We start from the raw sequence: 18,041 nt of genomic DNA, 5'->3' as shown, positions 1-18,041 counted from the left end.
GAGCCTGCTCTAGTTCATTAACCTCATTTTGGGTTTCATCATGTTGCTCATGTGCATTGATTTGGACTTGTGGCTGATTTTGTTGCTGGAACAGAGGATTTCTGTATATTGTCATTCCCCCTGGTTCAGCTTCGTTGTTATACTTAGTTTGTATGTTGTTTCCATCAGTTTTGGTTTTCTTTGGTTCTAAGTGACTTTCCTTTTCTAGAGTTTTCTTTATTTGCTCCAGTATTAAAATCCCTAGTTGGTTTTTTTAGGGAATCCATTATCTCTTCCATTTTATGCCTCAATTATTCCATTTCTATGTTATTTTCATCTTTTTTTACTTTTTCGAGAGAGCTGCCTACTCTGAAGATGTCTCCATTGAAGTTCTTTTCAGCTCCTGTAGGTGTCTCTTCCATCTGTCTCTGTCCACTATGTGCTGTTTCCTGCATCTCTCCAATAGATATCGCTAGTTGTCCAGCAGTCCTGTGTCAACTATGTGCTGTTTCCTGCGTCTCTCCGATAGATCTCGCTATTTGTCCAGCAGTGCAGCTGTCTTCCTCCTCCCTCGTCTTCTCTTGTTAGCTATTCATAACCTCTCTCGTAGGATTCCTATTCTCCTCCTTCTTTGTTTTTGTTTCGTTTTTCAAAGAATCTAAGCATTTTCTTATTTCACTCACCGCCTCTAGTAATGCATTCTTCATTTCCTTCTTCATATATCCTCCTTCTTTTGCCACTTTTCCAATCTTAATAAGAGCGTACTCAACATTTTGCACTGCACTGTCCACCATCTTACTCGGAGTCCATTTACTTAAATACTACATTGCATAGTTAGGTATACAAAGTTTCCAGTGATGATGAGGTTAGGTTTCATTCTTCTACACGCAATTTTTGGGTAGTATGTATAGTTCAGAATTTCATCTATGACTTCTAATGCAGTTTTTTTTTTTTAATTTATAACACTGCAGGTTTTTAATACTGCATTAATTTACTTTCTATGTGGCGGTGGTGGTCTAATGGGTAGAGTGTTCCTTTTGCTGTAGCATTCAGCATCGAACCATCTTTTTGCCATCCTTGTTTTTGGGTTTGTTTGTATCACTGAATTTTTTAGGAGGTCTTCTATTTGTTCTGTTGCTTTTTCAAGGTCTCCTTCCTCTATTAAAGTTTCTATCAGCTAATGAGGGTCTCCCACTCAAGAGGCTCCAGAAGGATAGCAGCTGTGTGGTTTTATCAGCAGATAAAGGGTACACCACAGTCATTTTGCAGCAGGCTGATTATGATGAGGAAGTGCCTCAATTTCTGGAGGACCCTACATACAGAATTTTGTAATATGACCCTATGGACAAAATTGACAGACCAGGGCTCTCTTGAAGAAAACCGGTGTTTTTGACAAGGTCATTAAACAAATACAAACTAGAGTTCAGTCCCACATATATTATATGGGTTGCCAAAAGCACACATAGATGATGTTTCACTGTGCCCAAGCATCTCAACATTGGTGCATTAACATAACTAACTGCCAAGTAATTGATATTCCCATAACTGGGGAAGTGTATTCACCACATCAGCAACTTGGGGAGGGGGGGAGGGGGGGGGGTGTCTCCTTGCCATGCAACGTCTCAAGCAGCTACATATCATAGAATCTGATATGTGGTCAATTTTTATTTGGTATCCCTGTTCCCTAGATTGCCACTGTAAGACTCATTAGAACTTACTGCAGAGAAATTTGACAATGCTCAGCTGGCATACACTAACTTCAACTTATTTTGTGTATATGTGCTAATACTAATGAGCAGACTGTTTTGTACCTGCAAGCCAACATCCAGTGCAGAAGAATGGAGTTCTTAAGACAGTAGTCCACAAGCACACACCTCGTGAGACACATATAGTCTGGCAGTATCAATAGAGCATTTATGATAAGTGTTCTGCAAGAATTGATACACAGCCAAACAGATTCAGAAGGCCCAGCAAGCAGTCACTCTGCCACGCCATCTAGATGAAGAGAAAGATGACAGAAAGACTGTGGTGTACCTGACTTATCCAGGGTCTGTTCCTGCTAAAATCCAAAGGGTTTTTAGGAAGCACAGTAACAAGTATGTATTGTATCTACCTACCAAAATATGAGGGGGACTTGGAAATGTGAAAAATAACTTGGGACTACAAAAACCAGGAATTTATAGTATACCGATACCTTGCCATTGTGGTATGTTGTGTATTGGCCAGACAACTGGGACAGTGGATATCATACATAAAGAACATCAGAGGCACACCTGAGTAAAGTCCTCATCTAGCACACAGTTTTAATCTACCAGGAAGTTTCAAATCAGCACATACTACACTGCAGAGTGAAAATTCGTTCTGGGAACCATCCCCGAGGCTGTAGCTAAGCCATGTCTCCACAATGTCCTTTTTCCCAGGAGGTTAATCCTGCAAGTTATGCAGGAGAACTTCTGTGAAGTTTGGAAGGTAGGAAATAAGTCACTGATGGAAGTAAAGTTATGAGGATAGTTGGTGAGTGGTTGTCAGATAGCTCAGTTAGTAGAACATTCATCAGCGAAAGGCTAATTTTCCAGGTTTGAATCCCAGTCCAGCATACAGTTTTTATCTGTCAGGAAGTTTAAAGTAGCATACTAATTACAACGAGAGAAAAGTCAGTTGGTGTTAAAAGTCTCATGAGTTGTCTGAAAGTATCAGAATAAATTCTTATAAAAATGCACCAATATTACCAAACCTAGAAGAGTATCATTCAGATTTATGCAGATGAGAGTAAATGAACAGTGGAATACATCGAACACCTTCTAGAGGTTTGTAACTGGGAAGTAGGTAATTGATAACATAATATAACAATAATTCTGTACCAACTAATTAACACATTTTCAACATGTAAGGAAATTGCAAGAACAAATTAATACCACATCACATCTAGTTTCAAAAATGAATAATACACAGGATGAGATATACAGACAGAGATCACTCTATACTTTCTGGAAGATATGTTAATGATGGTTATTATTATATGAAGAGAATGAACTGATGGCTGCTGCAATATATGTACTTAACTGTTGAGAGTAATCATAAACGGCAGTAACCATAAATGGCAGCTGGTGCTCATTTTTGTTGGTGGGGCCCAGAAAAAAGTCAGTAAACTTTATAATGGAATTGCTCTGAAGTGTTTGTTATGTAATCTTCATTTATGTCTTGCTGCTCAAAAAACATTAGAAAAATAATAAATATGGTAATGATTTCTAGCTTCTCTCCCATACTTAATAAATTAAAAGGCATTTTCAGCAAACAATCTACATTATTCATTTTAAAAGCACTCTAAGAATACTCAAGTTTCAATGATACTGCTGCAGAAAACAGAACACTATTGAAAGATAGGCCTGTATGCAGTTTGAAACACTTCCTATTGGTGAATGGCAGTAGGGGTGGGAGAAGGGGTTTGGAATACAGGACCAAACATGCATCACTTCAGTTATGTATGCACTTAATTCATACAGCTAATTCATACAACTAGCTTGGTTTCAACACTGGAGTTTCTGCTGGCACTTTGCTACAGTATTGTAGGATCTCAAAGGTTGGCCACCAGATGTTGAATAAATAATATGCTATTTAATGGAATGCTTCCTATTTCTGCTGATTTCAGGCAGCTGAATCCCAGAGTAAAACTGTTTAAGCTAGACTGCTTCAAAATATTTGATAGAATAATAAGTGAGACAGGAAATGGGTCTCACATATATCATTTCACCTCACTGCAATTTCCTGCCAGGAAAGCATTCAATGAGAGTTCTGTATGTGAAACAGATTTTGGTGCCAAATATAACAGAAACATTAATACAGCAGGGCTAGTTAATAGAATAGCCGCATTCAAATTCTAGCAGAAAGAGCTGATGAAGAGCCATTTGGATATTTTGAATTTTTAGTTTTCAGTGTATGGGTTATTAGAGGCTTATGCAAAATAAAAATAACGTTGAGGATATTTATGACAATTATAATTCACTTTCAGCAAATTAAAGATGATAAAAAACTGCTTATGGTGAAGCAGACTGTCAAATTCAGCTATCTTGTCAAGGGAATTGACACAGCTGCTACATTTGACTTCAATGACGTTAAGGATGGGTTTGATGTGCTCAAAGAAAGGAAACTGCAAGTAAAATAATAACAAGAACACAACTCTTTGAAAGAAATGTATCCTTAATACATAATTATAGCCCTTTTCTTTTATTTCCTATTAATGATGCATACACTGTTAATAATTTAATAGAAGAAAATAATATCTCTTCTTTATTATACATCATGGTAAAATCAATATACACTAGCTGCCACAAACAAAATGGCATAGATTTTGTTTTAATTTCAATTCTTTTAGAAAGTTTGGACAATTTGTAATTTATTTACCACATTGATGCATTAAATTTGTTGGGTGCAATATTTTTCACCTATATAGCTCATTTAAATAATATTCTTCAATAACACATCATTTTTATTAAACTTACTTTTCAAATATCTTATACCTATGTTGAAATATTTGCGGAGAGTTTTTCTGGGAGAGGGGAACTTAGCTTGGCAGTTCTGCTAGGGCTGCAGGATCTCTGGGCATAGTTCCAGCTGTGGGCCCCAGGTGCCCAGCCCCAAACACTGTGTAGACAAGTGGACAGGAAGGCAAGGAGGGTGGACAGGCACCAGGGTTCGCAGAGGGTAGCAAGGGAAAGGATATATGTGTGAGCTGGTCCATCCAGGTGGTCAGCCTGGATGGACCATCTTAGGGCCATTGCTTTTTCTTGTGTACATTAATGATCTCTCATCAGTTACACTGCCAGAAGCAGAGTTTGTTTCGTTTTCAGATGACACAAGTATTGCAATAAATAGTATGTAGAGTGTTCTAGAAAGATCTGCTAATGATATTTTCATGGATATTAATAAATGGTTTAAAGCCAACTCACTGACATTAAACTTCGAAAAGACTCACTATATGCAATTCAGAACCTGTAAGAGGTTTCCACCCAGCATATGCATAAAGTATGAAGAAGAGCAGATAGAAGAGGTTGACAGTCTTAAATTCCTGGGATTACAACTTGATAATAAATTCAGTTGGGAGGAGCACACCACAGAACTGCAGAAACGCCTTAACAAATCTGTATTTGCAATTCAAGTGTTAGCAGACATAGGTGACATAAAAATGAAAAAGCTTGCATACTTTGCCTACTTTCATTCCATAATGACATATGGTATAATATTTTGGGGTAACTCTTCAAGTCAAACAAAAGTTTTCAGAGTCCAAAAGCGTGTAATACATATTATTTGTGGAGTAAACTCATGGACGTCCTGTAGAAACCTCTTCAAAGAACTGGGTATACTAACTACTGCCTCTCAGTATATTTACTCCTTAATGAAATTTGTCTTAAATAATATATCTCTTTTTCCAACAAACAGCTCAGTTTATACATACAATACCAGGAACAAAAATGATCTGTACAAGGACTTAAAAGCATTTACTTTCGTTCAAAAAGGGGTCCACTACTCAGGAACACTCATCTTCAATAATTTGCCAGCAAACATAAAAAATTTAGTTACAAATAAAGATCAGTTTAAAAGGAGCCTGAAAGACTTACTAGTGGCCAACTCCTTCTACACCATTGATTAATTTTTAATAGAAACAAATGATGTATTGTATATATTCATACTATTAGTATTGGAACTTGACATCTTCTACATTGACAAGGATCTCATCAGCATAGATCTATGGAATGAAAAACTAATCTAATGTAATCTAATCGAATCTAGCTAGCCCTATGCTATGCTAAGGGGAGGGGTGAAGCAGAGAAAGGGAAACTGCTTGGTCATGTCACTGTGACTGCAGTTTTATGAGCAGGGGTTGTGGAAGAGTATGGACCACCTGATGCTGGCCCCTGGTGCTGGTCGAATGACCCAGGTACCAACAGCTCAGAGTAACATCGTGTCTCTGGAATGGAGTGATGGAAACTGGGCCTGACTATTTCTGGTCTGTGTCACTTGTACTACATCCAAGTCATGTCATACACAAACTGTTTGATATGACACTGAAAAATATACCAAAAAAATTGTATCAGAAAATATCTTGTGAGCCAGGCCTTCTGGCTCATCAGATGAGCCACCCCTGGTGACTTGAACTAAATGCAAGAGATCTTTTGTATTTAGAATAAGGAATATGTGCAGAGCACAGCAATTTATGAGTGCTGTCAGCAGAGTAAGGAACAGTTCTGTCATTACCTAAGAGTTGGAATAAAAGATATGTAAAACAACTTAAGTCAAAGAGTGAGAGTATCCCTAACCTGAATGTAAGTTATAACAAATAATTTGTGTCCTGGATTGGTAGGTTAGAGTCCAGCACATCTGAGTTCCCAGACTGGTGTTGTTCCTGGAGCAAAGCTGGTCACTTCAGTTGTCTGGTGCTCATTTAATGGTAAATACAATTTACATTTTAGGTGGCCAGTTGTCTTTTTTCTCCATTTCAAACAATTTCTGCCAGTTTGGTTCAGGCTATGAGGGTTCATTTGTACTTTTACCATAAGCAAGAGGGAGAAAAGAATCTTTCTCCATGAGAAGCAATTATTTCTTCATAATTTATCTGCATAACAAGAGACTGTACATAGACATGTAATTGACAGTTTGTGTCTGTGAAGGAATTATGTGCCTAAGAGGAAAAAGGTACCTTAAAATGAATGGACGATATATCTACAGTCATTAAAAAAGCATCTTTGTTATTTCCAGGAGAAAAAGGCTTATATTCAAGGACTGATGACACTTTCCTCTTAACTTTCTTAAGAGCAAGGAAACACAATGTGAATGAAGCCTTCAAAATGGTAAATTTTTTGTATTGATTGTTTCATAAGTAATCTAGTTATATGTTTTATTCTGATGTGTATCTTTGTTTACTCTCTCAAAAATTGAACCCTCCAGCATATGGAAACAACTGCAAATAATCAAATGGGAGATTGAATTAAAATTATGAAACAATAAATATAATTTAGAGCATTGTGAAATATCTTAAGAGACCTTTTCACTTTATTTATTTATTTATCATCTCACAGTGATACAGGATTTGTCATCATAGTACAATTAAAATAAGTAGTTCAAAACATATGTACACAAAGAACATATTTTTAAGTATTCTTTTATGAGGATGGGAGAGGTGGTCAACCATGGACTCTGGCATTTTCCTGAAGGGACTTAGCAGAATCACAGGAAACCTAAACCATGATGACCAGACAAACTCCTTCTACTGACTATGGGGTCAGTGTCTTAACAACTGTACTACCTCATTCAGCAGCTGTCTTTGATTTCCATACAATCTGCTCTGGATGACCTACAAAGGGGTAGTCAAAGATTTTTTTGTTTGAAGGCCATACAGTCCAGAATCAGTAGGCCACTCAGGCAAAATCACTGTGAGCATTGAGGCAGTCTCCCATTATTGTAGAAACCCATCTGGTAAAATGCCACATCTTGCAGTGTGAAGAATTCCATAACTGCCTGCTCCAAGTCCTCATCCAATAGGAATCAGTAATCCTTCAAAGCCGTTTTTTGGGAATCAAAGGCATGATAATCACATGGAGAGTGATCAAGACTATAGGGTGATTGCTCAAGTGTCTCCTACTTGAGTTGTTCTGTAATGGATGGTCTGGCCTCTTAGATCAATCAGCATTTTGTATCGAGTCATGGTAAGTACAGAACTTGGTGCACCATTCCACACTGTTTTTTTTTTCAACATTTGTGCTACTCCATATACATCCTTCATTCTATTATGGAAGTTTACTGGCGTTCATCCTTCAGCAGTCAAGAAAACAACAGCACATTGGTCTTATTTGAATGCATTTGGTAATAACATTGCCATAGTTCATGTTTCTGTATTTACAGCATGCAAATTAGAAAGACACAAATGTCACATTAATCCCTAGCCTACAACTCAGTGCTTGTATATCCACATTGGAGTCGTACTATGTTGCGCATATGCTACAGCAACATTCTCAAATTGAAACTTTTTGATTGCCCCTTATAATATAAAACATGATTTGCTCTTTATCACTGCACAGGCGAAGGATTCTCACTGTCTCCTGAACTACGAGCATGCTTCTGTGTCCCATCCTCTAACTTTGTTTGGAGAACAGACTCCAGACCCATAAGCCTACAACTATGCTTTCTACACATCTTCATGTCTTTCCTAGGCCACCTGAAAAACTGAGTCAACATCCATCCACAATCAATGATATGCTAAAGTTGGGAGAGTGACAAGACATTACTGTTGTACACTATAGATCCTTGAAATGTGATTTTCTTTTAAAAGCATTGTATTGTGATCACATATTGTAATATGATAGGGTGTTGTAGTTATCACCTTTCATTATTAACCTCCACTCTGTGTCCTCTAAGTAATCTGTAATTGTGTAATGTGCATTGTTTATGAAGAATGTTTTAGCTGTCTTTTTGAACAGATTTAATTCAGTCATCTTCTCTATCTCATTTACACCACTACTATGTTACTAAATTTTTTAATTGAATTGTATGAGAATAAGTTTTATATTTTTGAGTAGTTTTTTGTATACTGGAAAATGTACCACTATTAACAGATATATAACTTTTCTTTTGCTGGAAATAACCTGGGATATCAGCTTGTACTTTAGACTTCATTTTACAGTGTGAAATGTTACTTCCAAACTAAATAGTATACGATAATAAAAATTCACTTAGTAATAAAACAAGTTATGTTCAGTGGGGAAATTCTCAGTTTTCCTTTACAATGTCCGTGCATCATTAATATTAAATTTTAAATTGTTCATAGCTTGTTAAAAGCTGTTGTTCACCAGTGTTAGAGCGTACTTCACTTTTATGAGGACTGTAGACACTCAGTGTACATTTATGCCTATGTTTAATACCCTACATCTGCATGTCAGTATTGATTTGTATGTATAGTTTTCATCATCATGGCATATGTATAGTTTTCATCATCATGGTGTATGTGTAATAGCTCAGAAGAATGTATATCACTAGTGCCATGAATATATTCCTGAAGGATGGCCATTTTCTCATTTAGTGTTTTCACATCTTATTTTTCTAACCTAAGAACTGCGTGAATTGTAGTAGCATTTACTCAGAATGTTGTAACACAGGATTGCAAGGCAAACATGCAATGAATTATAACAGTTTACCTGCATTTCAGCATTATGAGAACTGAGTAGCTCTTAGGATAAAACAAATGAAGGTAGCTTGATTAATAAGCAAGTATTCTCATTGTTCATTAACTAAGCAGCCATTTGTGTATTACAGAATTTTGTAGGTTGGCTGTCTTTAATTTTATGTGTACTAATCTAGAAGTCTGGGACTTGTGAGTTATTACTCTAGAAGTATAAGACATTTATTGTGTGATCTATGTATGTATACCCTTATTTCATTACCGTAAATTCAGAAATAATAAAATATACACAAGTAGGTGGGAAGAAACAGTAACTGACAACCTTTACTATAGGGGAAACAATGTACAGGGAACAAATATAAAACTCTGAATTCAAAACAGCATTTTGTACCATAAAATTAAATTGTACAATTAATGGCACAAATTGTGTTATTCCACATTATGAAGGGGTGCTGGCTCAATATTTAAGGTGAGGAAATTGGAATCTGTGTACTAAAATGGAAGCCAAACATTGTTGTCATGGTCCTAATGTCAGATGATAGTACGTGTAATGTTTTACATTATCATATAATATGTGTATATTGTGTGTGGTGAACAGTGCTAAGAAATGAAGAACAATGTAGCACTAGTTTTTTATTTCAGAATCAGAATCAGAATTTTTATTATGCCATAACATACAAAGTCATATCACAGATCTGATGTACTGGGGACTCGTCAACATTACATTTACATTACAATTGCAATTTGTATGTACAGTATTACAATAACAATATATGAGCACTCCAGTTTACATGTATTACAAAGTAATATGTAACAACAGCATTTACATAGTGAACATATTTTTACAAACATTTATTTGACACAAAACTACTAAGCTTAATTTACAGGTGATGTTTCCTTGCTCAGACTTCCACATCATCATCCATAAATTCTTCTTCGGAGTAATAACATGTGCAGCTTTGGTTTCAGTTGCCCTAGCTCCATGTTGTTTATTTGTTTCTTTTTTAGCATATTGTAGATTTTCATGCCCATATATTCTGGCATTTGTGTATATAACTTTAACCTGTGAGTAGGAAGCATGAAGTTTGTCTTATTCCTAGTGCTGTAATGATGCTTAAAATTGTTGTCTGTGAATAACATAGGGGTACTGTATACAAAAATAATCAGTTCTCAGATGTACAAACAGGGGGCACTTAATATTTTTAGATTCCTTAACAGTGGGGGACAAGATTTTTTTGGCCTTGCGTTACATATATTTCTAACAGTTGATTTTTTAATTTTAATATTCTAATGATTTTGCTTGTATTACCCCAAATGATAATGCAATACCTTAAAACAGCTTCAATATAGCTGGAATAAACTACTTTTCTTATCTCCATGCTAGTTGAATACGAAAAAATCTTCATAGCAAAGGTCAGGCTGTTTAACTTATTTGCTAAGTATTCTATATGTGAAGACCAGGATAAATTTTGATCCAAATGTATTCTTAAAAATTTAACACAATCTGATTCTATCATTTTCTGGTTTCTGCAGGTAATATGAATTTCATTTGTCTTAGAGTTTTTAGTTTTAAACTGTAGTAAACGTGTTTTTCCAAAATTCAGTTTTAACGCGTTTAGTTGGAACCAGTTTTCTAAACTGTCTGGTAGATTTGTGACAGTTGATGGAATTTGTTCTGAGTGATTGTTTTCGATGAGGGCAGACATATCATCAGTGAATAAAGCTGAGTGTGAATTTATGTTTAGTGGCAAGTCATTTATGTAAAGTAAGAATAAAATTCGACCCAGAATTGAGCCTTGTGGAATGCCTTGTGAAATAATCATCCATTCAGAGAAGAAATTTCCCTTGCTTGATGATATAACTACTCTTTGTTTTCTCTTTGTGAGGTGTAACCTGAAACACTCTAAAACATGACCTCCAATTCCATATTTTTCCATTTTATACAGGAGCAATTGATGGTTTACACAATCAACTGCTTTTGTGAGGTCACAAAAGGTTGCTAGACTTGTCTAAGGCATAACAAATTTTTTTCACAAACTCAGTTGTGATGTCTATTGTGTTTTTGTCTTTCTGAAAGCCATATTGATTATCTGACAGTATGTTTGATTTTTCTATAAATCTTTTGATTTGCATTACTACCACTTTTTCAAATATTTTTGAGAAAATTGGGAGAATAGAGATTGGGCGGTAGTTTCCCATATCTTCTCTCGAGCCTTTGTGGAGGCAATGGTGGAAACAAACAAAAATCCAGAAGTAGGACTTAGGTTGAATAGATATTACAGGTAAGATTCACTGATGTCATTGCTACCCTCAGTGAATCTGACGATGTATTGCAGGACCTGATGAATGAAATGAACATGTTGATGATCACAGAATATTGACTAAGAGTATAGAAAAGCACACAAAGGTAATCAGGAGTATCAGAAATAAGAATAGTGATCAACTTACTATCAGAGTTGGGACTACACAGAAGATAAAGTGAAGTAAATGTGTTATCTAGCATGATTGTGACTTGTCTGGAAAACATGGAAAATTTGGGCTCTCTGAAAAATTGAATTTACTGTAAAAGTCAGGGAAATCTTAGGAAATTGTGAAAGCCCAGGAAATTCTGAAAGTCACAGGGAATTCTGAGACACTCTAAGGGGAGCTGAACTGCTTGTTAATGGAAAGAAATGTCATAAATCACTCTTGACTTTATGCCTTGGTAACAATTGGTTGTAGAGATAGCCAATAAAGGTGAACTGAATAGGTCTGACCGAGCGAGGTGGCGCAGTGGTTAGCACACTGGACTCGCATTCGGGAGGACGACGGTTCAATCCCGTCTCCGGCCATCCTGATTTAGGTTTTCCGTGATTTCCCTAAATCGCTTCAGGCAAATGCCGGGATGGTTCCTTTAAAAGGGCACGGCCGATTTCCTTCCCCATCCTTCCCTCACCAGAGCTTGCGCTCCGTCTCTAATGACCTCGTTGTCAACGGGACGTTAAACACTAATATCCTCCTCCTGAATAGGTCTGATGTTAATTGCAGCCTTCAGTTTGCACAATTTTGAGTATGATGCAGTGTAATGTGCACATGGAAATTTTTCTTGTGACTATGAATTTATCGTTCAAACAAAAGCGAAGGTGAACTTTTTAATATAACAAAAATATATAAATATGAATCCATATTTGTGTATGTGTTTTTTAGATTAGAATCGAACACCCAGGTTTGTAACATGGCAGAGTGGGATGACATACAACCTTCCATACAGTACTACATCAGCCATAGTTTTTGATGCCAATCTCATTCACCACATCAATCTTAGAGTACAATATGTTGAGAATGTGGGTTTCGCGGGAGCCGTGCCAGAGATAAATCCCTGCAGTCACACTATTGTCTGTGTCCTTGGTGGCTCAGATAGATAGCCGGCACGATAGCTCAGCGTGTTCGGTCAGAGAGCTGGTAGGCCTCTGTAATAAAAAAACTGAGTGGAAGGATCAACCACTGAACTTGAACAGGATGTCTTGTGACGTCCACAATGACCAAACACAACGATCAATAACGAGGAGGGGGGATAGGTGGATAGAGTGTCTGCCATGTAAGCAGGAGATCCCGGGTTCGAGTCCCACTCAGGGCACACATTTTCATCTGTCCCCGTTGACGTATGTCAATGCCTGTAAGTGGCTAAGGGTTTTCATTTCACTGTAATTTCATTTTAACGAGCTGCATGGTCACCGATGGTATCTGTTCTTTCGGACACGTCTGAAAGAACAGATACCGTCTTAGTATATATATAATAATTTCAAAACTATGTTAGCATAATGCAGCTAACAGTGATTTGATAGTAATTGAAATGCCAATTAAAAATATTGTTAACAGTTTCAGCTATGGTTTCACATGGCACCATTAGTACATTTTGTAAACTTGTTATCAGAATATGTACTCCACAGTGTGTTATTGCTTATGTTCAAGTCAATTTATGTAAACCTTTAAATTGTTAACTGTAACTCCAGTAAAAATTTGTTCATAATAAGTAGTGTGATATGTAAAGCATTATTGTAATTATACTTAAGTGCTGTGGCACAGACCACACATGTGGCAGTCTTGTGCTACCTTTTGTAGCACACACTTTGTACAAGTTTGTCAGTTTCATTAATACATTGAAGTTTTGCACAAAACACTACGTCAACACTGTATTTGATATGCAAGAATAAGTAAACCGTGGGCAGCACTATTTAAAATTGATAGCTATTATGAAAATGCAGATTTGCACCCATCACCAAAAGAGTCTTACTGTGGATAAGTTAGGTAAGCTGCAGGACACGGTTTACTGGATTCAGTTATTTTGCACTAATTTCAGTGCAAAGTAGTACTTAGATAACTTTCTGACAGTTCCGTGCTTCAAGCCATGAGTATAGCTAATATTGAGAACTCATATTTGAAACATTATGCATCATTGCTATCGAAGTCTGTTGAAACTCCATTCTTGTAACTGTAGTTTGAAGCATGTTACTGCAATAATTTCGCTTTCAGTTGATGTTATCACACAGTGGTGTGACACTGTAAGATGAATAATGAAGTGAGTGACTAGATTTATAGGTCACCGAATTGTTGATAAAACTATAAACTGTAGCTGCACTTGAAATAATCACAAATGTGTGATGTGGCAACTCAATAACTTTCTTTTGCTTTTATGGAAAGTAGTAAAGAAAAATTTTCTCTCATTTACAACAAATACTGGTTCATGGAAAACTGGAATTTCAACCTGGAAAAACATGGAAATCTTTTGATAAAACAAAACTGCCACCCTACCACAGAAGCGAATTAAAACATAACAGATGAAACTATGAAGATATAAGAAGTAAACTAGCAGAGGCAAAGAGAGCATTTCTCACAAAGAGAAGTGTAGTACCACGCTTAGGTCTTAATTTGAGGAGAAAATTTATAATAATGTTGTTTGGAGCACAGCACTGTACCAAGTTAGTCATCGACTGTGAGAAAACTGGAAAAGAAGAGAATCAAATCTTTTGGGATGTGATGTTGTAGAAGCAGGCTAAGTGGATTAATAAGATAAGAAATGAGGAAGTTCACTACAGTATCATCTACTAAAGGGATTTGTGGAAAATACTGATTAGAAAAAGGGACAGGTTGATAGAACATGTGCTAAGGCACTAGGGAGTAACTTCCATAGGAAGCCATAGAGGGAAAAAATTTTAATTGATAACAGAAATTGGAATATAGCCAACATATAATTGAGGATGTTGGATGTAAGTGCTACTCCAAAATCAAGAGATTGGCACAGGAGAAGAAAATGGTAGCAGGTGGTATCAAACCAGACTGATGACCAGCTGGGTGAACTGGGATCAGGGTGGGGATGTGGGAGACAGAGAGAGATTGGCAGTGGCAAATGCAAGAATAATTCAATTGTTGATCAACCCTCTGTCTAGTTTTGTTGCCAATCCCAGAGTGTATAAATTGAAATGGAATAAAGTTTTAGTGACTATGGAAGCACCTGAAGGAATGCTACTAAATCAGCATAAAGAACTCCTGAAGAGTGATCCCTTGGTCACATGACTCGGATAGTGAAGCTTCATTTAGGATATGCAGATACATGACACAGGTAGTTTGTAACAGAATGAGTAACCTAACGTGCAACAGTAAAAACTGCAGCTAAAACAATAGGACAAACAAATGTTATTGTTAAATAAATCTACTGAGCACAATAGTGGCAAAAGTTTAGAAGAAGGAATGAAATCTAGAGTTGCACAGAATAGTTATTTAAACAACCCACCTAGCAAGAGTTTGTTATAGTAATAATCACATCAAACAGAAAAACAAAGCCTCATAAGATGTGTGTGTAGAAGATACAGATATAGTTCAAAAGACACTAGATCAACCAGATTTAAGCACTGCAGAATGAACTTGGCTGTTAGGAGATCATCAGGATGAGAACTGGATGTTTCATGAGAAAGAGTACCTGAAAGTACAATTCTGCAATTAAGAAGAGCTGCAAGAAAACATGTAGATCATTTGAATAGAAATCAGTGAAGGGCATGAAGTGAAATCTTACAGATTTGGCCTGAAGTGTAAGAAAGAGAATCTTGGAGATTTTATAATTTCTTTGTTTATTTCATTGCTTAGCAGTTATCTAAAATTTCATGCCCTTGGTTGCTATCAAGCTACATCACAATAAAAATTATTATGCTTAAAGCATACTATATTCTACACATCAGTTCGGGGTAATAGGCAACATGTGGTTGCAAGCCCCATTAGAGTTTTACATGACCATAACAGATACAGGCATGACTATCGGAGATTTGAAGTCTATATGCAAAATGAAAAAAGGGCATTGCTTATGATGGTGCCTGCATACATAACACATTAAGATATGATTGTGCTGCTAATTTCCTTGACATGCATCCTACCTGATTTTAAGACACTGACAAAGCCATGTGTCCTTCCACTTCAATTTTATTTTTCTGAAGCTTTAATAGCTTTTCCAGTTTATTATTGGTGCTTGTACTGCAAATTTTGGATTCACTCTATGGTCCATTAAGCTTCATTGTGGTTTAGCACTCTTTCTGATTCTAGTGTCTAGAAATGTTAATCCTAGTTTTTCAGCAAGTTGACTGATCAGTACACTACTTTGGCAGTACATTAAATAATCGAGTTTTTGTCACAAGAAACATAAATTTACTTTTTAATTGCAATATCTATATTTTTTCTGCAGTAATTCATATTATGGCTTTTAAAAGAATATGACTTAATCTTTATTTTCAAGCATTAAGGTAAACTGAATTTTGAAGTTCTCACAACCAACAGTTTCCTAAACATTTTCAACCACCATTGCTGATTCCCCCATGTTATATATTAGCAGTAAGCAATTAATTTCTTTCTTGGACTTTCCATAGCTTGAAAACTTCTACGAAATGAAGGAGTCTTTTCCAGAACACCTTGAACCATACCTTCCATCAGAGAAAAGTAACATTTATGATATAGAAGGAATGACTGTTTTAGAACAAAAAGATGATGATGAAAGAGCTGTAGTCATCATAAGAGTGGGTAAGTGACATTTTAAAAGATAATGAATTTTATTTATTTGCTTGTTAAATATTTGTTGTTTAAAAATTTTATTGATCATTCTCTGTGATATTGTGAACTCATCAGTATCATGACAGAAAATTTTTATGACATTAAACAATGGAAACTCCAAGTTGGTACATCACCAATACTGTGAAAAGTATAGATTTCTAGTCACTGTAAAGATGGCCCATTGAGCTGCAGACAGGCACAACAAGAAGACTGTTACAAATTATAGCTTTCAGCCAAAGCTTTCTTCAGCAAAGAGGACACACACATATTACTACAAGCAAACATACCTCAGACACACATGACCTCTCCACCACCAGCTTTCTTGAACTGTCCAGATGGGAGTTGTCATTACAAAACATTCTCTGTTCTTGAAACTATCCCAGCTTCATCCTACAGTAACCTACCATCCCTGCAACTGCCACCCAACATCTTCTGACCCCTTGTCTGGTCACCTCCTCCCTTGTCATATTCCCTCACCCTTTTTGTGTGCTGCCTTCTGCCCATGTGCCACTCATCCTTTCCCCTTCCCTGCACCCCTCCTTAACTTCTCACTTTTTCCTCCTCCCCCAACCTCCTGATGCTGTGCTTGGCAGTCTTCCCTGCCCCATGGCAGATTGCTATTCATATGACAGTCACATTGTGGTCAGAGCTGCTGGTGGTAGTTGTCATCTGTGCATGAAGTGTGCTTGCCTGTGTGTCTTCTTTGCTGAAGAAGGCTTTGGCCGAAAGCTATGTGTAAGAGTCTTTCCATTGTGTCTGTCTACAACTCAACAGTTCATGTTTAGTGAATAATGTTCTATTGTTTTTCTAATATTGTTTATGACATTAAATTCTTTTATACTGTAATAGTCTTTTGATACCATCATCATAGATCACTTTTAATTTCTAATTAAGTATTGTTAGTTGCTGACTGACGTTAGTAATTTCACAATATTACAGAAAACACAGATTTCAGAAAAGTTACAGTAGAAGAGTGTTTCCAGCTAATAACAACAGTGCTTTTATTTTGTTGTGAAGATCAATATGTTCAAATTTCTGGTATAACTGTCATTGTGGATCTAAAAGGATTTGGATTTCAACACGCAATTCGTGGAACACCAAAAACTTTGTCTTTATTTATTAAAATGTTTCAGGTAAGGAATTTATTTTTGATTCCTGTATTTTCAAATTATGTCAGATAAAGGTACCCAGTTTTTCAATGTTATAGAATGATGTCATGTTTCAGGGTAGTTTTCCACTAAGGCTTAAAAGTGTTCATATTGTAAACCATCCAAAACTTTTTGCACCTTTTTTTACATTGGCAAAGCAGTTTATGAAAGAAAAGATGAGGAGAAGGGTAAGTGTTTTATTTTAATTAGAATGTGTTCACTCTGTAACAGGCTACTTCTTTTTCATGAATCGTTAGTTTGATGCTTTAATAAATAAAAAGACAGAAATTTAAAGAAGTTCACTACAAAAGAAAAAAAATGCCCTCTTGAGGCTGGGTCATTTCCTCATTTTAATTTTAATTTTTGAGATAAAAATACTGTGTTCCTATTTTCAGTGCTGATGTTTCACTGTTAAATGATTTTTCAGATTCACTTTCATGGTACTGACATGTCTTCACTGCACACACACATACCTTATGAAATTTTACCACAACAACTGGGAGGAATGCTTCCAAATTTCAATTTCACTAGTTTCAGAAATAAACTTCAACAACATGAAGATAAGATTGCAGGTAATAACGTCATGAATTATCACAAATTCAGTTATGTAGTAAGAACAGTATTGGTAGGACTTGACATTTATAAATTTGACTAACTCAGATCAGCAAAACTAA

At 36.2% G+C, this 18,041-nt stretch overlaps 1 protein-coding gene across 1 annotated transcript in view; it reads left to right on the top strand.

Moving 5' to 3' along the window:
- LOC126162061 (retinaldehyde-binding protein 1-like) overlaps window positions 1-18,041 on the top strand; it is a 174,595-nt gene that overhangs the window by 94,461 nt on the left and 62,093 nt on the right. The window contains exons 3-7 of the mRNA XM_049918315.1: window positions 6,733-6,824; window positions 16,039-16,189; window positions 17,159-17,352; window positions 17,445-17,555; window positions 17,795-17,939. Of these exons, the coding sequence (XP_049774272.1) occupies window positions 6,733-6,824; window positions 16,039-16,189; window positions 17,159-17,352; window positions 17,445-17,555; window positions 17,795-17,939 (693 nt within the window). The remainder of the gene's footprint in view (window positions 1-6,732; window positions 6,825-16,038; window positions 16,190-17,158; window positions 17,353-17,444; window positions 17,556-17,794; window positions 17,940-18,041) is intronic.

Source organism: Schistocerca cancellata, chromosome 2, assembly GCF_023864275.1.
Source record: "Schistocerca cancellata isolate TAMUIC-IGC-003103 chromosome 2, iqSchCanc2.1, whole genome shotgun sequence".
NCBI classification, from domain to species: domain Eukaryota; kingdom Metazoa; phylum Arthropoda; class Insecta; order Orthoptera; family Acrididae; genus Schistocerca; species Schistocerca cancellata.
Note: the sequence above shows the minus strand (reverse complement) of the source record. Positions and strands in the feature narration are given on the sequence as shown.